The 23,420-nt window shown below is 37.5% G+C and overlaps 1 protein-coding gene across 1 annotated transcript in view; it reads right to left on the reverse strand.

Moving 5' to 3' along the window:
* LOC112048991 (1-phosphatidylinositol 4,5-bisphosphate phosphodiesterase classes I and II) overlaps nt 1–23,420 on the reverse strand; it is a 114,080-nt gene that overhangs the window by 13,964 nt on the left and 76,696 nt on the right. The window contains exons 6-12 of the mRNA XM_052883481.1: nt 19,155–19,346; nt 14,080–14,262; nt 8,383–8,645; nt 4,713–4,870; nt 3,282–3,471; nt 1,620–1,777; nt 522–659 (exon numbers count right to left, since the gene is read on the reverse strand). Coding sequence (XP_052739441.1) covers nt 522–659; nt 1,620–1,777; nt 3,282–3,471; nt 4,713–4,870; nt 8,383–8,645; nt 14,080–14,262; nt 19,155–19,346 — 1,282 coding nt within the window. The remainder of the gene's footprint in view (nt 1–521; nt 660–1,619; nt 1,778–3,281; nt 3,472–4,712; nt 4,871–8,382; nt 8,646–14,079; nt 14,263–19,154; nt 19,347–23,420) is intronic.

Here is a 23,420-nt window from a genome sequence, read left to right on the forward strand (position 1 = left end):
TAGACCTTAAACCTGCCACACAATTCAAAAGGTATGGCACGCTGAGAAATGTTTAATTTTGTGCCATTATTAGATCAACCTTTACCTACCACCTGTATATATGTAATGTATGCATGTATCTGCAAATTAATACAGTGATTGATAATGTATACAGACAGATTTCGACAGCATTACTTATTCTGTCTTCTAAATTTTGCGGGCTTAGGGCAAGTTTGACGATTAACGATCACTATTAAATGCTATTGATAATGAACAACCGTTGGAGGTGATTTTCGAGGCAAGGGTGTGTAAGACCATTATTTTTGAACACAGTCTGTTTCTGAATTTTTTTGTCAATTAAAATAATCAATAAAGCACAACTAATCACAAGAATAGTTGACCTGCAAGAGTGCGAGCGAGTGAAGTTTTTTCTAGCACATTAAAAATCAAGATTACTTGAAGGGTGTTCACTTTTAGATTAGACAATTAGACAGATTCAGAGCAATTGACTATGAAAGATGGAGTGTCAAATATAAACCAACCTTTCTCCTCATAAACTCAGGTTTGAGCAGGTACCCGCAGCGGCGGTTGTACTCGAAGGTGCCCAGGTTGAGCTGCATGGCCAGATCCAGGGTCTGGTAGTTCAGTGCCACGAGCTGGCAGCCCGCGTTCCAGAATACCTAAAAGTGCATTATTATCAGCATTGCAATTCAGAGCATAGCTCTAATAAGTTACATCTACTAGAACTATGTCAATGGTCTTGTAGTTACCGTGTTTGTTTGGAGATCCTGAATTGCGTTTTGGTATCAATACAAATCAAAGCTTTACTTGATGCTATGATTGAATAACCTGACAGTTGATTACGATCATGCCTGGCGGTAAATGTCGAAGCGCACACATGCCTGATAGGTACAATCAGTGGCGTAGCGTGCCTGGGAGGGGCCCCATATCAAAATTAGTTAGGGGCCCAACTAATGAAGGGTAAAGATTTCTCACAAATGAAACAAAAATACTCGCTTTAAATACATATGACAATGGCTTAACTTATGGATATTAACAACTTTTCGACGCACGCTTAAGCAAGAAATTAAGTGAGATTGTGAATTAAATTTCCCTAACTTTTACTTTTACACGTAAGTGGCCCCTGTAGTCCAAGGGCCCCGTATCATTGATATGGCTGATACGGCGGGTACAATTAATGCTTTATGCTGAGGGTCAAACCATTATTTGATCATTTTATGATTTGATTTCGTTGTTTTTGTCGTAATATAGTTCTAGTTTACCACACCAATTATTTGATCGAAAGGACCAAATAACCTTTCGACCTAATAGCACACACAGAAACACACAATACACAACCACAAGAAATATTTATCTTCTAAAACGTAAAAATAACTAATAAATTACTAAGGTCTCTGCTAAGAGTGGATACGACATAAGTACAACAGGGGATCGGTCGATTCTTTCTGAGATTTATAATTATTTAGAATTCTTGTGGAAATACGCAACAGGGACAAAATTATGGGCGACAAATCTTGCAAATCTTCAAAATCTTGGTAAACATAAAAGGCTGGAGCTCCCACTTTTTAATATTTGCTCCTTTATTGCATTCTTATTAAGTTTATGATAAGACATCAAACCTGTGGCATAAAGTTGGAGGAGTCGAAGCGCGTCCCCGCGGGGTAGACGCGCGACAACTGGTGCTTGTTGTAGTTCACGAACTCGATGGGCCGCTCCTTCAGCAGCGTCGTCGCCTGCTTCTCGTCGAACGACGACATCTCGTAGAAGCGGTTCTTCTCTGCAACAAACTTAATTTTAACCATCATCATCATTATTTCAACTATATAATATAATAATGATGATGGTATATTTAAGAACATTGGAGAAACTTTACGATATCTTTTCATCCGAAATTTCTCAGTGCCTAAAGACAAGTCTACAAACATTGCGGGTTACCAGTGAAGACCTATGGTTCCGAGACTTGGTCGCTAACTATGGGCCTCATAAGAAGACTCGGAGTGTGTGACTCCTGGTCCGAGCTGAACCGCTTCTTCTGCGAATCTCTTCATTTATGATTCGATCACACAGCGATACTTCGAAAATATTTAGACCATTCATCATTATCAACCTATATTCGGCACACTGCTGAGCTCGCGGGCCTAATGCTGATTGGCAGCCTTGACACACGCAGAGAATTAAGGAATTTCTCTGACACGCAGGTTTTCTCACGATGTTTTCCTTCACCGTTTGAGACACGTGATATTTAATTTCTTAAAATGCACACAACTGAAAAGTTGGAGGTGCATGCCCCAGACCGGATTCGAACCCACACCCTCCGGAATGTAGAAAAGCTATCACGGCTACATCATTAAAAGATCATTAAATCAATGCAAATAAAATCGCATCCGTATTCAGCCAACAAATCTTCTATTTGTCTCATAAACAGTACCTACAGACATCGCAATTAAAAATTGCTTCGAGTCTAATTTAATTATCGCATTTCACAGAGACTTGGAAACTGGGTCGAGAGTAGGATTTGATGTGAACAGCTGAAATGTTTTGAGCGATTGCATACTCCAGTAAATAAACTCATTGCTTCCTAACGGCTGTTTAGTAATTTAGTGTTAATTCAACGTGAAAATTGTTTTTGGATACAATCCGATAACCGTTTTACGTTATTGACTAAGTTTTAGTTATAAATCTGTATGAATGATATAAGGGTTAAAGCTTAGCTAAAAGAGTAGAAATAATTACATTAATTTTAGAATGGTGCTTACTTTTTGGAAAAAATACATAGCATAGCAAACATGAGACAAAAAATGTTCTGTCGCCTGACAACACAATACAATGAGGATGATGAGTAGGTTTGAATATATGGATTTTTAAAATACCACCACCAGGTGAGATTGTAGTCAAGGGCTAACTTGCAAGCCCTTGACTACAATCTCACCTGGTGGTGAGGGATGATGTAATCTAAAATGGAAGCGGGCTAACTTGTTAGGATGAAAATCCACACTCCTTTCGGTTTCTACACGACATCGTACCGGAACGCTAAATCGCTAGGCGGTACGTCTTTGTCGGTAGGGTGGTAACTAGCCGCGGCCGAAGCCTCCCACCAGCTAGACCTGGACTAATTAAGAAAACCTCAATCAGCCCAGCCGGTGATCGAACCCAGGACCTCTGTCATTAAATCCACCGCGCATACCACTGCGCCACGGAGACCGTCAAAATTTCGTCGCTAAAGTTTCCCGTAATGTTCCGCAGGAGTGACGCTTCACTTAAACTAACGGTGGTGCACTCACTCTCGGCATTCTCAAAGGAGGAGAAGTGCACAGGCTGCACGTAGTTGACGAGCGCGGAGATCTCGGCCGCAGCGTGCGTCTCGCGCGCCTCCTCCGCCGCGCCGCCCTCCGCCTCCCCGCCGCCCTCCTCCTCGCTCGAGCTGTCCGACTCCGACGACTCCGACGACTCCTTGGACCCCTGCCGTACCAGCTGACATCGAGAACATTCTATATTAATAATAATAAATTCTTTATTTTTTGTTTATATGGAATAGGCTCACGGTTGACGCAAAACGGTTGTAAGACCTGTCGTGCTGTATGGATCAGAATGTTGGGCGGTGAAAGGGATGGATAGTAAACGAATGCATGTAAACGAAATGCGTATGTTGAGATGGATGTGTGGTGTGACAAGAATAGATAAAATAAGGAATGACTATATAAGAGGAAGTCTGAAGGTGGCGCCAGTGACAGAAAAAATGAGGTTAGCTTGGTATGGACATGAAATGCGTAGGGAGGAAAATCATATTACTAGAAAAATGTTGAATGTGCAAGTGGAAGGACATAAAAGGAGAGGAAGGCCAAAGAAGAGATGGTTGGATTGTGTGAAAGAGGACATGTGTGTAAAAGGAGTGGATGATGAGTTGACGAGTAATAGAGACGAATGGAAAAGATTGACATATTTTTCCGACCCAACTTAAGTGGAATAAGGGTAAGGAGATGACGAGGCTCACGGTTGACCACGATCTCATCTATGTGCAGTTATGGCCCAAGGTGGAACGCGCTCTCCTAGAAGATGCCTATACTCTAAGTTCAAAGATTTATCTCGGGAGAAAGTTTCATACTAAGTGTATGAAACGAAAAAGCAAAACTCCTCCATCGGATTACAATTCATAAAATCACAGTTTCATCATAATCATCATAATTTTCAGGCGATGTATGTCCACTGCTGACCTCCTGTATAGGCCTCTTGTATGGACGTCACAGTCTCTAGCCGCCGGCATCCAGCTACTTCGCGTCACACGCTCGATATTGGGAGAAGGTCGACCAACACTGAGTTTTTTATGTTGTATATGCTTGCGCTTGACTACAATCATGGCTGTTAAAAGGCAATGATGACTAAGATGAAGCGAGCTTGCCTAGAAGACGCCTATTTACTCTTGCCTTAAGTTGATCAAGTTGTGGATATTAGCAAACATACGCCGGAAGGGAATTCTACATTTTAACAGTTCTTATACCTTGATGCGAAACGTTTCGGTGCTGGTGATGTCGACAGCAAAAAGATGCCATTTTCACTGTTCTGTGGTAGAATGGAGATGGAGGAACTTTTAGGTGAAACGAAGTGGAACTTTCGACTCTTTTTAATGAGATTTTCTTGGAAAAGAGTTAATCTGATATTTCAGAAGGACGATGATATAAATAGCCATAATAGGTACCGTCAGCAATGTCACTCACCAGGCCGTGTGCAATTTCGCCGTTGCCCTGCGGCACGGGTTCGCACTTCTCCTCCTCGCTGGCCGCCACTTCCTCCTTCTTGTGGTGGTGGTGGTGTTTCTTCTTGTTCTTTATTATTATCTTGTTTTTGAGCAGCGACGGCGGCGGCATCTCCCCTCCTGTTACATTTAAGAACCCTAAGTAAGACCCTTTCTAAAACTATTGTCGCATCTACTAGAACTGGTACAGGTTTTTAGCTTGGTTTATTATGAAAAAAAATCGTAGTTTATTATGAAAGAGACGTGATAGCCTAGTGGATATGACCTCTGCCTTCGATTCGGATGGCGCAGGTTCAAAAAAGGAATTTTATATCACGTGTCTCAAACGATGAAGGAAAAACATCGTGAGGAAACCTGATAATTTTCTTAATTCTCTACGTGTGTGTTTGCAGTCTGCTAATTGGCATTGGGCCAGCGTCGTGGACTAAGGCCTAACTCCTCTCATTCTGAGAGGAGACTCGTGTTGAACAGTGAGCCGTTAATGATAAAAATGATGAATATGAAAAAAATGTAACTCGGGAAAAAACAGTTCCAGCATATAGGTCAGGACATATCAATGAACGGATCGTAGAGTACATCATAAATAAATTATAAAAGAAAATGTGAGTTTCTTTGTTCCATAATAATTACTTAACTGTTTCGAATGAAAATTTTGACACATACGTACCTATAGGAAAGATTGGGATTAACGATTTAATTCAGAATTAAAATATTAAAACATATAATAATCGTACACGAAGCAATGATCAAAAGCTAAAAGCAAAAGTATAAAGTTACATAAAGTCATATACTCTTATATTGTAAATCTTAAAGTCTTAATTTAAAGGTAAGTATTTTTCAAAGGGAGCAATTTGTGAGAAAAATGCGCTATGTTTTACGGTCGAGTTTCAAAGAAATTGCAGCGTCGGAAACATATCGGAGATAAGAGCACTTTCCTATATAGCCTTAATATTATACGATACGATATCAAAATATGTCGGACGACTATCTACTACATATACCTACAAGTATTATTAAGAAATGTTTTTACGTTAATCTCTGAAACTACTAGTCGGATTGTAAAAAAAAAATTTAATATGATAGTCAGACTCATGAGGAGTAACCACAGAACATACAACATAAAACACTTGAGCTGCAGGAGGGATATAGGGCATGAAGGTTGCATTTCTAGCGTCTGATAGTGTAGTAAGTATGATTATCTATTTATTTATTTTATTAGTGGAACTCCAGGAAGGTTCACTTCAGTCTAATGTTAGCATGAATTTGTTTATTTTACTATAAAAAATAAACGCTGGCTGAGCTTGTTGTGGGCTCTTCTCCGACCAAGGCACATTTGAAACCCTCGAACTTCAATTTTAAGTTTTCGAGCAATTATTATCCCCAATAACTATATATAATCAATAATAATATTATTAGCTGTCGAAAGTGATTGTAAACTAAGCCTAATTGAAATAAGTGAACTTTGACTGTATACATTACTCAATTCTGATATGAAAAGTGCATTTGCTGATAGAATTAAAAACAACAAAATTAAGCCTCATGTGCCCCAGGTCAGCCGGGTAACAATGCTCGGTGTACGATCACGATTCACGATTCAGTTTGATGAGCACTGTCACTTGATAAAGTGGCTCATATTTTGAATAGTAAACCGAGACACAGTCACCCTGCAAGGCAGCTTATTGTACCTACTTTACGTCTTGCGAAATGACACCTATGTTAAAATACAGGGTCAAACCATCAGACGGAGTAGTATCCTCTAAGAAAGACTTGTTATTTCTTTCGTTCTTTGATTTATTATATGAACATCGCGCTACATATAAAGAATATCGGATAGTGTTAAAAAGCTTTTATACTACACCGTCATATTTAATCGCTTAGAATAGTTTTGTCAGTGGAAATGGTTTTATATTTAACTACATATTATTTTATAGGTTGTGGAAATAACAATAATATTAAACCATAGAATTCCAGCAAGTCATACCTTCTGAATATTTTATACTAATACTAATATTAAGATTATTTGTTACGCATCTAGATTTCTGTTCATATTAAATTTATTTAGTTTTATTTACATTCTAAAATATTTGTTCTGTCAATTATGTTTAAAAATAATGAATCAATATTTTAAAATTGCGAATAATCTGAATGAAACATAACCGACTACCGAAATGTGTGTGTGTGTGTGTGTGTGTACCATCTCAACAGTCCCTTTTTATGCGCCTTCTACTCGTGCCATATCCCTGAAAGTGACAAACTCCCAAAAGGCGGCTTTATCGCCCACCTACCTATAGTCTAGTGTTTCTATTATGCTAGCCAGCCACGGTCCGATGTACCTGTAGCACTGCCTGCATGATGTCCAGTAAAAATCATAATGTGTCGATCGCGATTATTGCTTTAAGTCGAGCCGTCATGCACATCGAGACCAACACACGATGAGTTTTATTCCTTGCCGGCAGTGCTATAAGGTATATCCACGGAATAATGAATTCTCTGAAATTCGTTTATGTCATTTTTAGTTTTGAACACTGCGTACCCGGGGGTGTATCCTAAACGAACACGGGGGCGTAACCTATAGCGTAAAAAGGTATCACGCTAACAAACTCCTTACATAATAATTGGAAATTATGATGTTGACTGAAAATAAAAAATATGTTATTCTTCAGTGTTCGAAAAAAAAACTCAATGAAGAGTTGTAAGTTGTTTATTCTTTACAACTACTTTTTATTTTTCATTGACACAGATATAAAGATATCTTTCGAAAATTTTTATTTATCACTAATGATATATTGGTGTTTTTCGATAAATTTTAATTTACATTAAAATAAAAGAGATTTTAATATAGCTCAGTAAATGCAACTGTGCTATAGTTCTAAGTAAAAGAACCTCTATGTAAGTCCATTTTCTTATAATAAGTACACCCCCTTGGTTCTTCTAAAGCATTGGTTTAAGCGTTCTATGTTCTGTGGGTATATCGGACCGTGTGTGGCTAGCTTTAGTACCACGTGTCTCGTGAGGATTACGCTCACAAACAAAGCATCTTTATTTACGTCGCCCATGAGTCAGCTATAGATCAGACGGCAATAACGTCAGGTGTTCAAAGAAAATGAGGCTTGAGGCTTTTAACGGCGCTATTAGGAGCGCTGATGCTATTCTTGGAAATGTCGCACCTTTTACGGAGTCCGTTCCGAGAATAGGTAGCTTTTCCGATACATTCACGCGATGTGCTATTTTGAACGAAAATCCATTGTTATTATATAATACTATGTTGTTGATATTTTTCTTGCTTGCTTACCTTACCATATATCGTAGTTTATGATAAAAATGTAATAATATTCACCTTTTCGATTAAAAGTTAATTTTGTTGTAGACGATACAACTATTTTTATAAATTCAATTTCGGAAAAACTGACTACGCAGTTTAAATACACTTTAGAGTTCAAACTTTAATGATATGGAAGTAAGAGTTAATAACGCTATATTATTATATGCAGGGAAGTGCTCGCATCGACACGAAAATTTTACTGATTGCATTTTTGGCATCAGTATCGATTACTAAACACCCCTGTTATTTTGGAAATATATTTCATGTACAGAATTGACCTCTCTACAGATTTATTATAAGTATAGATTACCTGGCTCAAGCTGGTGTGAATCCAATGGTTTGTCGAGAAGCATTTCACCGAATATATCCCTACAGTAGTTGGCTATCTTCGCCTGTTGGCGCGGGTTGCAGTGGTTCTCAAAGCTCAGTATGACGGGGAAGTCGGACGTTTTGAACGCGCTCTCCGCTATCGCTTCGAGGACCTCCTTGGCGCTAATCTCAGGCACGAAAGTGTAGCCGTGGACGATCACCGGCTCTTCGGTCCGACCGTTCCAGAAGTCCAGTTCTACGCACCTGCGAACAATATTTCAGGACTTAAGAAAAGAGACTCGGAGACTAACCGCTGTATTTATAGACAAGTAAAAGTCTTTCCTTAAGCAACGATTTTCATTTTATAGTCAAGTAAACGGCAGAAGTAAGCAATGCATTAATTAAGAATTCTTAGCTAAGTCACGATTTTCTTTACTTAAGAATAGTCTGTCGAGTGTTTTAAAACAATTTGAGGTTAAATATTCTATTATTTGGGCCTGTGGTGTGGACTGTGGAACACTTGTGAATTTGTAAAATATTTCAAGAGTTTGTAAGCAAAAAGTACGTAAATAATATGGATAATATAGAGAATTTGTTTTCACTTGTGGACAGTATTGATATTGATGATTTACGAGAAGTTGATGAAAGCATTAATACTAGAATTCCGAATTTCGAGATATGGACCCACTTAAAGATTATTACTTTATTAAAACTTGTTGATGATTTGTCTAGCACGGTTGGGATTGTCTTTATTTATCTTCTCAACATAGCATAAAATACAATCGCTTACCGCTGCATACGCTTAGTTTTATGAAATGATGCAACAAGTTTTAAAGAGGGAAGATTTGATTATTTGCATTGAATAGGCTCTGAAACTACTAAACCGATATGTAAAATTCTTTCAGTGTTGGGAAGCTACATTCTCCCAGAGTGCTATACCTAGGCTATATTTTATCCCCGTATTTATATCTACGGCAACCATGCGGTTGAAACCCCGCGGCGTCTGCTAATAATAGTTAAAGTGATGGGCAGGTTTAACTGTATAATTTGATAAAAAATGCCGTGGTTCATAGTTCCCATGCGGATGAAGTGGAGGATATCCGCTAGTATAATTTATATTTATAGAAAACTAATTGTGCTCCACGGTTTGATCCGCGTAGATCTCGTTGTTTTATTTCGGTATAAAAATAATTACAATCAAATTAAAAATTTCCTAAAAGTGTTAATCAACACTAAGATCTGTCTATCTGGATCACGTTGCGTATATGAATGTCGGTATATAAAATAGGCACAATTAAATTGAAGATCTCATACTATAAGTATATGCTAGCTAATGAACACTGCGATCTATCCATACAGATTTACGTATTCTTAAATATTCTAAAAATCTCCTCTTATATACCTACTTACATGATAACTAATCAACACTACAATCTCTCCATCCAGATCCATTCTAAAATATTCTAAATTATTTTCATTTGTGCCTATTTTAGTTACATAAAACTTCAAACGCCTCAGCTATAATACCACAGACTATATCTTGGCAACTTCGTACATAACACTCCAGATGTTAAGCGCGAGACGGGGGGCGTGTAGCGATGAATGAAAAATCCAGGAGTGATGCTCTTCACTTCCCCGCACGCACGATTTTACACCCGCGCAGTCTTTCCCCTGTCGCCCGCATATTATGAGAGTGTTATCAATGAACTTGCCAGACTGACGTATAGGGAGTACAAACTTATAAATCAAACCTTCCGGTTATAAAAACCCTTAACTATACAACTGAAAGAGGTCGTCCAACCCTTCAGGTGTGTGACCTTCATACAATATTGTTGTTTAAAGGTCTAAAAGCACTCGGAACTTGTTTTGTGAGTTTACTCGTGTACTTGTGTATTGTAGGAACATTTGGGGCGGCCCTTGTTTGAGTAGCAAAGTAAGAACAAACTAACTCAATAACAAGCATTACGCTACATGATTTTGTATACGCCGCCTACTACAAGTTTCAGAATTCCATTTTCAAATCTCCCTTAATCACTCATCAGCGTCAGTCTTATTTATAGCTCAATGCAAGACAGATCAAGCTGTACCAATAGGCTTCGGAATATACCTGAAGAATGTGGCCGGTAGAGAGCCTACAGAGTTTTGCCATGGCTACGCATCTGACACTGCGCAGCATTTTTTTTTTCGTGTTGAGTATGTGCCGATGGCTCCATGTGGGACCACTACGGCGTCACCGGGGGGTTTGGGCGAGCGCAGAAGCATCGCCTGATGAGACCCGAAGGCTGAAAAGATAGAGGACGGAACGACTCTCTAAGGGCGTCTCCTATGAGACTCAGACCTCGGCTTGGAGGGCCATTCGGGAGGGTGTAACCGTGACCTGAGTGAATCAGTCCGGACGTCCCCGAGATCGTGAGTTAGAAAACCCACGTCAGGGTGACGTTAGATATCGGGGACCTCGTCTTCGCCAGCGAAGACGCATTGTTGCGCGCAGCATACTCAGGCTGAATGTTTCAGTTGGGGGGAGTCACGCGAGGCACTCGTGACTGTAATCGGACGAGACCTATCTCTGCCAGGCATCATAAAAGCCATGACGGAAAATAAGAAGTCCTGGGAAGTATGTGGTCTCCTTCTGTGAGATTGTGATGTCACAGAAAGAGGCGGCGGAAAGTTTGAGAGAGGTCGACGTGGACTCTCATCCTATCCGCCGTAAGAGAGCTGGACGCAGGCGGCTCGTTCAGGACCGTCATTTGCCTCCTTGATGAAGACCTCCAGATGATAGATACGGGGAATGTGTCAAGTTAAGTATTTAAGTAATAACGAGACGAATAATTATTATTTTCATAGAAGATTTGTGGATTACAGTAAGACCCTAAAGCGAAAATATGTACAGCTAAAATCCGCCTTCGAACTTGCAATATTAAACATCTTGCAAGATCCGTAGTAAACAGACTAGCCGCTGGAACTAAGACAGGTAGGTAAAGCTGAAAACGACTAAATGGAAAACAAACAATGTCCTTAATGAATCCCAATTAACGAGTCCCAAACGTAAGAAGGACGTTAGAAATATAATTAAAAATTAAACACACCGTTAAAGTATTACTTATTCAGGTCACGTTCAAATTTACACTTTGGTCAGTAGGGGACTTTTTTTAAACTGTTGTGATTTATTTGTACGAATACTTATAATAACACTGAGTCTTTGTTGTTTTTTGTATTTATAATAATAACACTGTATTTATTGTAATTTGTACTTTTAATAACATTATGCCCTTGTTGATTTTTTACTACAATTTTTTATTAAAAAAGGCTTGAGTAAAATCTTGGAAATGTAATGTATTACATGACTGCTTACATATATACCTATTGTTAAATGGTGACAAACTAAAAAAGAAAAAAACCTGGCTGAGTTTGTTTGGAACCCTCATAAATTAAATTTTAAGTTTTCGACTACTTATTATCACCATAGTCTTATAATATTAATACCTGAAGGACAAGATGTTTTAATTATCACTATTAATTATGAATTTTTCTTCGTTTGTTATTATAAAAACCGATCCTTTACATACACTTATTTGTCATGAATACATAATTGAAATGTCAAATTAATAGAGTCGATAGTGTTTTTGTATAAACTTTTGAAACTTATTTGTTTTTTCTTGAAAAATTTCCAGATCATGAACCAATCGATATCGATCGACAGGAAGTGCTAAAAATAATTCAGTCCAAGCAGTTACCTCTCGCGTAAAAATCCAATAAAGCGGGTCCGATGTTTATGTTTACACCGGCACAGTCGTTAACAGCAAGCGACATTGAGCCGCGCCTCGTGATGGGGAGGAGCGATACGCAAAAATGCGCTTTGTCAACATACATGGCCAGCGGAGCTTATAGTGTAATTTAGCTTTTATTGCAAACCGTCCACCCAAACGTAAAAATTCATAAACAAGTATAGTGAGAGCATATTTGCCGCACTAAATATTCCATCTTACATGACCAGCAGAGCTTATAGTGTAATTTAGCTTTTATTGCAGTCTACCCAAACGTGAAAAAATCACAAATATAATGCGTTTCTCATTGCGTCTAATTTTAGTTCTTAAAATATAGGGGTAAGGATCAATGTTGTTTATTGTCGATCATCTGTAATGACCCACAACAAATCTCGTGAAGAAAAATGACGAATGAGCGGCAGAATCCGAAATTTCTTTTCTTTTCGCATCGAAAGACAGCGATATTTCCGATTCGGCGCTACTGGTTGACAATATATAATTTTGTCTTCAAGGGATACGTGTGGGTCACATGTTAGGCTTACTGATGTCATTACAGTTAGCAATGGTAGGTACATGTAAGTCGAACCTGTACTTTCATTAGTATTGGCCTATTGTTTTTGACTATAGCACTCGCAAGTCTACTAATTAAATGTGTCACTAAATGAATTTCGATACTTAACACGCATTTTATTAATAACTTACGTCATTAAAAGCACGTTACATTCATTTAAAATTTTGTTTAGTACAAATTGATTAAAAGATAACAGTGATAAATACGATTTGTTAACAAATACTTACATTTTTACTTACATTGAATAAAACAAAAAGACAAGCGCTTTGAATTATTTAGAAGATATTTTGTTCGAAAAATGAAAAAAATATTGCTTAGTTGTCGGTCGGATTATAAATATAATACTTAGACATAGAATTATGGAGTGTCTTTCTTCCACAGAAATTCTCAGGACCATCTCGGAAGTGAGAAATCTATATTAGATAGATATATTCAAAGCCTCAATAGCTCAATAGAGTCGGACTCATCACCGAGGGGTGGTGGTTCGATCCCCGCTCCGTGAGAAAACCTGCATACCAAAGAATTTTCTTAATTCTCTGCGTGTGTGACGTCTGCCAATCCGCATTGGGCCAACGTGGTGGACTATTGGCCTAACCCCTCACATTCTGAAAGGAGACTCGAGCTCAGCAGTGAGCCAAATATGGGTTGATGATGACGAGAAACAAATATAATAGTAATATATCTACAATACACGAGTCGGAAATCTTTAGCTGATACACTAGATCTATTTTTTTACTACGAACACTCTCGAGCGAAATGTTAAATGTTTATTCTAGCGAAGTACAAATAATAAATATATCGTGAAGCATGGGCTATAAAACATTTTAATACGCGCAATTTACGAGATGGAAATGTCTATTTACTGGCAGCACTTCCACTATTGAATATCAGACATATATCTTACTAGTTTTATGAGTTTTAATCACGGCTAAAAGCTTCTTCTGGATTCCTTCTTTACTTCGACGGTTCCAGCGTTAGAGATTGTATCTGCGTTATACAAAGAGCATTTATTATAGTCTTAACTGGTAAGATTTTTAATTTATTTTAAAAGCTTTAGATACTCGTAGTTTATTAAGTCCGCAATATTTATAAGGTGTAGTACAGTTAGTAATGAAAATATGAAATTGATATTAATATTAAATATCCATTTTTTAAACCTTTGTGTATAATGTATATGCTCTAACATGTGGTACCAGAATTATTGCCAAGACAAACGAGCCCAAACTCAATGGGTTTATCTCGATTAGTTTAGGAGTTCCTATGGCTACCTTCGAATTCCATCATCAGAACAACGTCGTGGTACCTTAAAATTGCAAGTGACTTGCGGGTGAGGTGAGTGTTTATGAAGCTGTGCGCTTATTACCTGCACCCTGCCAGCAGGCCCTGCCTATAGATCTCCACGCTGGATTTGCCGGTGATCTGGTGGCCGGTGAGGTAGGTGTTGTGCGAGCTGTTGATGAAGTAGTGCGCTAGCGGTTGGTCCATGTCGTCACAGAGGTCCAGTTTATTCGGCGCTACTATGGGATTGTCTTCCGACATTAGAAACCTGTTGACAACATCTTAGTGTTACAATTGCATATATTTAACAACATCTTTAACTTATCTTTTTTTAATAAACCATAAATTCATAAAGATTGGCCCAGGCGTTAAACGAGCAGTTCATCGGACTGAAATGCTCAAGTAAAGCACTAGGCTAATATCCTCCGACGTGTGACATAAGATCATAAAAGGTTCAAGCTCAGCATATTGCTATATGCTCTTTACACAAAGAGCAAGCAACGCTGAGCTCGGAGCACAATTAAAAAATCAAATAACGCATCGCCTAATAATGAAACTTCCACATATATTACACTTTAATCATTTTCCGAGCCCCTGCCCTAACGTGTATGGAAAAATTCACATCCATTTTGCTTGTTGACTTGAAGCGTAAAAGTATAACAAATAAACCCACTTTCAGTTATTATATTAGGATTATACCAACAGTAATATGGTAATAACCTCTAAATAGAACGAAACAAAGTTGCCATCCACGTCAGACTGTATCTGCGTTTAGTTCTTCTGGATAACGCGTATGTAAATCTCAAAGGATTGCCAATGTTTTGGATGTTCACAATTCACACGCCACCGTACATTGTCGCAAAAAATGTTTTAAGAAAAGGCTTTTTTAGCAAAGTATACACGCTATGCGATGCCTATACAATATTCATGATTACAATCTTGGATTGCTGTTAAATGTTAAATTTTGCACGCCTCGCCGCCGACCGTGACGAGATTGTACATTTAATTTTGTGTCTCGTGGAAACTCTACGTCACATAAAAAAACTTAGGTATTTTAATTTTAATATTATAATAGTACATACCCTACTTTTGAAAATCAAAGTATTTAATTTATTTTTATTTATTCTCTTAGTTCTTTTTTGAATACTTTATTTTCCATCTGTTTTGCATGAATATAGCTACCCGCGTGTTTCCCGTTACCGTAGGAATACGGGGATAAAATATGGCCTAGAACACTAGGGGACAACGTATATCTTTCTCTCTATAATATTAGTATAGATTATTATACATACATCCGAAGCCCACCAATCCGCATTGAAGCATGTTTAAGCTCAACATCCTATAACAATAACAATATAGGCCTGGCTCTATAGTGGACCGCTAAAATAGGCTAAGAGTGATGATAACAAAAGGATCAGGTCGGTTAGACCTGTGACGTACTCAAGGTTCCCACAAGATACTTTATATAAATAGCCAGCCAAAACGACGTCGGACTAAATATTATGGATTAATCTCCCGTGGAGTCTACCAACATGATTATAGTAATTCGCCCACTGCCTTCCCTGCCTTATAATTATGTTTTTTCCCGAATACAATAATAATATAATAAACCTAATAAAAAAGTAATTTTAAATAAAAAACGTGTAACCATAGTAAAGTCATAAATGCAAGTTTGTTTGATTTTACATGTTCACGCAATAATTACTCACCCAATCATTAAAGAGCGGGTTGTAAGGCGTATGCAAGACAGTTTGTTATTGAGAGTAAAACTGTTTATAGTTATGGAAACGTAAAGCATGTAAGCGGAAGCCGTAAGAGCCCAGTAGATATGAAATCAGCCTTTGATTCGAAGGGGCGAAGGTTCAAATCCGGACTGGGGCATGGCTCCAATTTTTCAGTTATGTGCATTTTAAGAAATTAAATATCACGTATCTCAAACGGTGAAGGAAAAACATCGTGAGGAAACCTGCATACATGCAATTTCCTTAATTCTCTACGTGTGTGAAGTCTGCGAATCCGCATAGGGTGTAGCGTGGCGGACTAAATAGTTTAACAGCTCTCATTCTAAGAGGAGTCTCGTGCTCAACAGTGAGCAGAAAAAATTGTTGTAATGATGATGATGATGATGATGATGATGATGATGAAAACGTGTAAGAATGAAATGTTTTTCGTTTTACGAAATGTGTACGTATTAACAATATTAGGCGCTTTTGAATTCCCACGCCACCTCTATTATAATACATTAGTTCAATATCAACAAAATTAAAAAAAAGTGTGCCTCTCGGGAGGCTGGACTGAAGTGATAACTTATACCTGCTGCCGTATGCATAAGAGAAAGGGAAGGCAGACAGAGTTTCCCCGTAACGCGTTCCGTTAAAAATCAATTTACTCTTCCATAAGAAGTTATCACTGTTTACGAGTATATTTGTGGCACCCTAAATAAAATAATATCGTTTTCTTTATTAAATTACGTTTCTATACATAGTCGAATTAAACGTGATCAAGTACCTACTTGCCGAAGTTGATACAAACGTAGCCGAAGACATCAACTAGACCAGTATTTACGTACGGCAACGTCAGTATTGTTCCATTCGAGCTATCAATGTGTTCGAGCAGTCGACCAATATTTACTCAATACACAGCACGTTTGTTTACTACCGGCGGATAGAGTACACTTTGTACCGACTAACGTATTACCAGAGTTTGTTCACACCCGTAGACGGAGTATAGACGGAGAGCTAGTAAATATTTTTGGGCAGGTGTTTGACGTGAAAAAAACTTGACCTGGTACTCCTATACTACCCTAAAACAGAACTAAGACCTGGCTGAATATGTTATATAATAAGTTTATCTTGCTAAAATAGTAGTTTGTTATACAAGGGGCTAAAAAGACCCATTATATACGAGGTATTTTTAGGGCCCGTGACGAAGGCGAGGGCCGCCTAAATAGAAACCGAGTTTATATTGAGTTTAGCCCCACGTGTTACACTCTGCTTTTCATTACGATTGCGAGAAAATAAAATAGTTTAGTACAATAGTCAATGTTTTATTTTAATTGAAAATTAAATGTACAAAGTCTACAATTTTGGATATTAAGGGAGATGCTTTTACCCGGTAACATAATTTCCGACTACTTTGAAGATGAATAATGAATATATGAGGTCAACGTGGGAGATAATAGTTTAAAAAACTCCTTTTGCAAGTGAATCCATTCGTTGTTGTTTTCTTCACTTATTAAATTTTTCGTTGATATCGTAGGTAAGTATTTAAGTAAATGCGTCTCGACTTTGATGGTAACAGATTGAAAATTTCATCCATCTCCAAATTAGGATCACCATTCTCACTAGACGAAGACAACAATAACAATTATTGTTGAAAAATATGTAAGTCACGGTCACAAATTTACAATGAATTTCTGAAAAAAATCAAGTGTGTATTATTCACGCCAATTATTTTTTAAATTCTCGCTTTTTAATTTTATTTTTTTCACATGAGAAAAAGGCAAAGGTATTACACCGTAAAGGATGTCCCAACTCCCATGTCTTCAAATCTCGCTCTATTCGCAACTCAATAAAAATTAAATAAAAAAATAAACGCATTCCACAGACAAGAACGCTGCATTTCATTCCAATTTAAAGCTTTTTATTTTTTTTTTTCAAAACAATCGGGGCCTTACCTATAATGATTCTATTTTCGAATAAAACCTCTTCCGTTTTATAGTAGGCTAGTACTTGGCTAGTACTCGTAACAGACAAGAATTAAAAAAAACAAAATTACTTTAGCCCCTAGAGGCTAATATGCTTGTTTAGCCCCGCTGTGGAGTGGTAATATGACAGTGTTTTTGAGCAAGAGTAGTGAAAAATATTTTGAGGCGGGTCTGAAATTTTCTTGCCTTTAAATTGCATATTTTAAAAGTAAAAAAAATAAACTACTCAGACGTGATATTTTTTAATACATTTTCAGTAATCAGTTTTGCAAGCCTCTAACAAACTCAAAAAAACTAAAAGACCCCACTAAATAATATGGTTTATTTATTTTTTTACGCTCTAAATGTTCAATTTTAAAGCTATAAAATTGCGTCAAGGATATCTGTTATAGCATCAATGACATTTTTTTTTTCAATAAACATCCTAAATGGTATAACCTGATTGCAAAAATAAAAATAAAGCTGCACCACTTCCCAGCCAGGTCTCCAGATGTTTAGGGTGTTAGAGTACTTAGTATAGTAATGGTAAAGGTACAGTCAACTATCTACCCAAAAATCTCCACCAGCTCCCAGTTCAATACGTCGCTATGCCGACATCGACGGTTTATTGAGTCGGTCTAGCTGACGTTTTTATTGGGAAACTTTCGTATAAACGAGCTCTTAACAAAATAAACGCAAGGTTTTTTTATGGTGTATCATTAAAAAACCTTGCACTGGGTTGTAATCACGTTTGATGGTAAACGTTCTTACAATCTATGTTAAGGTAGAAATAATAAAAAAGTTACAAAAGAACCGACTTTCTTAAATAACAAAATAAACAATAAAAGAGATGCAATTTTGGAAAATAGATAAATAAAGATATTTAAAACCAAGGGGTAACCTTGTGCAAAAAATTTCAGGGGGCATATTTGTTATCGGACGCACCGGACTTCTAAAAAGGTTCGCTATTTTCATAACTATGTCGGATTCGTCGTGAATAACACATACATACACATTACATTCATGAATAGATATGCTGTTTCTAGAACATAACTTTTTGAAAATTTAACTAAACTGTTTTCCCTTATTATATTTTCTTAGAGACAAAAATCCAATGTTATCGCCGCGTTGCAACGACTTGCGGTACGGACGGCTTCAGTGTGCTCGTAGCGTTCGAGCCGTTCACATCTCTTGTTGTGTATTTCTTTATGGGTTACTTGGGATAGGCGGGAAGAGTGACTTGAGTGGAAAAGGGGAGTGTTTGTTAACAGTCAAAGCCGCCTTTAACCCTACACACAACGTTCACAAGTGCGTGACTTCACTCAAGGTCATTCTCTGCCATTCTAGGGTCTTATTTTGGTTACAGTTTGATTTGTTTATTATGTTGTCCTAACAAATGTTGTGAATCATAACCTTTGTTCGACATTAGTTTTCTTATTTTTGTGATCACTTTTGAGTCTGCTAAAACCACTCACCTCAAAAATCCGTCGAAAGTTAATTGCGATCGCTGTTGGTGGTACTTATTGTGCTCGTAAGCCTTTATGAGATCCCTCGCTCGCTGGATGTCTGCGTACGGGTGCAGGATCTCGTTGAGTCGCGGATCCCGTTGTACCTCGTTGAGGAAGTCGACCAACTGGTTGGCCGACAGGTGGGGCTTTCCGTCCGTGCTGCGCAAAGGATTAAACTTAGGTTATTAAAGTATCAATTTCGCAGAAGATATGGGACAGGTGAAATTGGCAAAGGAAAGACATCACGTTCAGTTTACCGAGGACAAGGTAAGGCATTGTGATAGGCAGATTTTATTGGTTTTATAATATCTGAAAGGTTGAGGGCAAGGTAAGGCATTGTGATACACAGATTTTATTGGTTTTATAATATCTGAAAGGTTATCACCCCATGGCTCTTGCAGAAAAATAAAAAATAATGCTTTAATTGTTTAGAAAGTTGAGGGTCTAGACTGGACCTTTAGACCTGCTACCTCCCAAATGTATGTAACGTATGTAGTTACAATGTAAGCTTTATGACGTTTTGGAACAATACAATTTAAGCAATACAAGATTTTAAGTACCAGCGGAGATGTAGGGGTGTGACGGTAAGAGCATGAGTTTAAAAACATTCAAGCATTTATAACATGAAGAAGATCATTACAACTCATGCCATATGAACGTATAATTATATTCCCAGCGGTAACGTAGTACTCTGCTTAGTTAAATTTCTTCGCCGCTGCAGCCAACGCGTGAACTAATTGAAAATTCTTGATTACGACAGAGGGAAGTTCGGTGTTGCTTTGCGTTTTGTTGTACTTCTAATTGTTGCGCGAACGTGAGGCGGGATTTAAATTAAATCGTGTTGCGCGGTTTTATTTATACTCCGCCGCCTCCTCGTTCATTATTCGCAAATAACTTATTTAGACTGCGAGTAGCGGAGTTTTGTTGTACTTCTTATCGATGAACGCGTTTTACGCGGTAAGGAGGAAACGCGCGCACGTTTCGACGTGCGGGTGATTGCGCGTAAAACGCCTCATTTGGACATGCTTTAATTGTGTAAGAACGTGAGGCAGGATTTAAATTTAAATCTGCGAGTAGCGGAATTTTGTTGTACTACTTAATCGAGAGTCCCGCTCATTGAACGCGTTTTACGCGGTAAGGAGGAAACGCGCGCGCGTTTTCAACGTGCGGGTGGATTTGCGCGTAAAACGCCTCATCTGGATAGACTCTAATTGTTGCGCGAACGTGAGGCGGTGTTTAAATTAAAACGTGTTGTGCGGTTTTATTTAGACTTCGCCGCCTCCTTGTTCATCTATACTAATATTATAAAGAGGTAAAGTTTGTAAGTTTGTAAGTTTGTCACATTTTTTAAATGGGGTAATCTTCGGAACTACTGGTCCGATTTCAAAAATACTTTCACCAGTAGAATGCTACATTATCGGGGAGTGCTATAGGCTATATTTTATATTAGTATGATATATATTCGCAGAGTTAACACAGTTTTTGTCATACAGGTCGGACCGAAAATCCTCTTAAGCAGACTTATTCGCATGCGCTGCCTTAACCATTGTGTAAAATTGAAATTAATGTATGGAGGCTTTATGTATCTTTAAAAGTTCTACAAAAAAGTCCGCGACACCATATATCTATCTTCTATATATTAGAAGATATAGTACCTTTTGTGTTTTAAAAATTATAAATTTTTTATACTTAGGTTTGCGTCATTATGTATGCTATTTAACTTAAATCCTTATCAAAATAAATTATTTAATAATCACAAAGATATTATGGAGATAAGATTTGCCCTTTATAGTATGTTAATTACTTAAATAGTTTCGGAGATAATACAAAATTTCTAAAAGACGCAGAAATTCCGCTACATGACGCCCCGCGCTTTCAATAACGTAGGGGTTGGGTGGGGTAGGGCAGGGTAGGGGAGTGTATGCCTAGGTTAGGGGTAGATTAGGGCCTACCCCTATCCTAGGGGTAGGGAAAGGGAAGATTACGGGTAGGGTAGGGTACGGGTAGGATACAGTTAGGATACGGGTAGGGTAGGAGTAGGGTAGAGGTAGGAGATCGATACTGAAGCCTATTTTCTATTTTTTGTCTGTCTGTTTGCCTTTTTTTTGACCAGGCATCACGCTGAAACTACAGAATGAATTCAAATGATACTTAAGACGATTTGAGACCATAATACGTAGAAGGATAATAGGATACTTTTTGTCGCGAAAACAAAATCAGAAATGGGTGAAGTAGGGGTAGAAAGTTTGTACGGAAAATCCTTAATTTTTCTAGGTACATTTGTAAATGTAAAATGATTATATTTATAAATAAATGGTATTGGACTATTTATTCGGTATAAGGTTTAAAACTTGCAAAATAGAATGTGAAATAGGGGTTGAAAGTTGACATCGATTTTTACGCGGACGAAGTCGCGGGCGTCCGCTAGTTATTCGTATATAACTTATTTATACTACGAGTAGCTTTGTTTTGTTTTACTAGGTAAGTACTAATCGAGAGTCCCGCTCATTGCACGCGTTTTACGCGCGAGTGAGGAAGTGTGTAGGCATCTGTACGGCTATTCTGTAACCATGTTTTGTATAACTCACAAGTGCGACTTTCGAATTCACCTCTATCTCTCTCTGTCTAACAAGATACTATAGAATGAGAAAAATAGACGTGAATTTGAAACTCGCATTTGCGAGTTATACAATACATCGTTACAGAATAGTCCCTCTGAACGGGATATATGTAGCTCTATTGACTCAAGTACACGCGAATATCAAAGTGCGAGTGGACACGCGTGTAAAACGCCTCATCTAGACAGACTCTAATTGTTGCACGAACGTGAGGCGGGATTTAAATTAAATCGTGTTGCGCGGTTTTATTTATACTACGAGTAGCGGAATTTTGTTGTACTACTTGATCGAGAGTCCCGCTCATTGAACGCGTTTTACGCGGTAAGGAGGAAACGCGCGCGCGTTTTACGTGCGGGTGGGCTTGCGCGTAAAACGCCTCATCTAGACAGACTCTAATTGTTGCACGAACGTGAGGCGGTGTTTAAAATTAATCGTGTTGCGCAGATTTATTTAGATTCGCCTGCTTGTTCATAATTCGCAAATAACTTATTTAGACTACGAGTAGCGGAGTTTTGATATTAATATTTAATTTGTTCCATGATTAAATTTTATTAATGTCTCATCATTTTTTATAAGCCAGCACTTAATTGACAAAGTGACTCATTAATTATTATTATTCACTTATTACTTAGTGAGATTTTTTACTCTTATTTATTTATTTGTGCTTTTTCAGTTTTTAACAATGTTGCTAATACAAAATATAATACTAAACACTATTGCTTAGATTATTGTTATCAATTAGTTTCGTCAATCTATCGTTTATCTATGGTTTATTACTTAACCGTGAGTTTGGAAACATTAAAATTTAAGAAATAAATTTACTATTGTATTGATATAATCATTGAGTAACTTGTAAAATTTGTATTTTTTATTTCTTATTACTTTATTTAAAGACATTTTTCACTGAGCCAATATGCCTCTTATAATTTAAATTTAATTATACAATAATAATACTGCTATACTAATTTTATAAGTATTTATATTAATTATTTTATGGCAAATTAAATCATTGAGTTCAACTCATAAAACTTTTGTTTCACATTTTGATATTTAAAACAACAGCAGAAAACCTGTATCTATGTCACTAGAAAGCCTAAATTCCTACTGATAGTTAGGTAGGAACGAAAAGTTCAATATGGAAAAATAATAAATCGCGTACCACTTACTCACAATCGACAGTTGATTTAACGCTAGGTATGAACACGCCTTAATTATCTTTCAAACGATTTAGGCTCCCTCTGTCTCACACACCCAAATACCAAAACATACTACAAGTCTGGTGAAAAACAGACAAAGAAGCTAGAGCACAAAGTAATTTTCCTAGACAAGTCTCTCAAGTGTATGAAAGGAAAATATAATGTAAAAGAATGTAAGCAAAATGTTTTAAGCAAGAACCCCTACGGGTGTAAAGGCGTGTTCACATGAAGAGCATTTTTTTTTGCCGATGAAAGAGTTTATATCCTGGCTACAATCATGCCTGATGGTAAGCGATGAAGCAACCTATGGTGGAACGCGTTTGTTAAGAAGGTTTTATTTCAATTAACATTACAAGTACTTTCGAAACGTCAGGCAATGTCATTAAATAATGGTATTTTTTTTTATTCTTTACAAGTTA

Source organism: Bicyclus anynana, chromosome 9, assembly GCF_947172395.1.
Source record: "Bicyclus anynana chromosome 9, ilBicAnyn1.1, whole genome shotgun sequence".
NCBI classification, from domain to species: domain Eukaryota; kingdom Metazoa; phylum Arthropoda; class Insecta; order Lepidoptera; family Nymphalidae; genus Bicyclus; species Bicyclus anynana.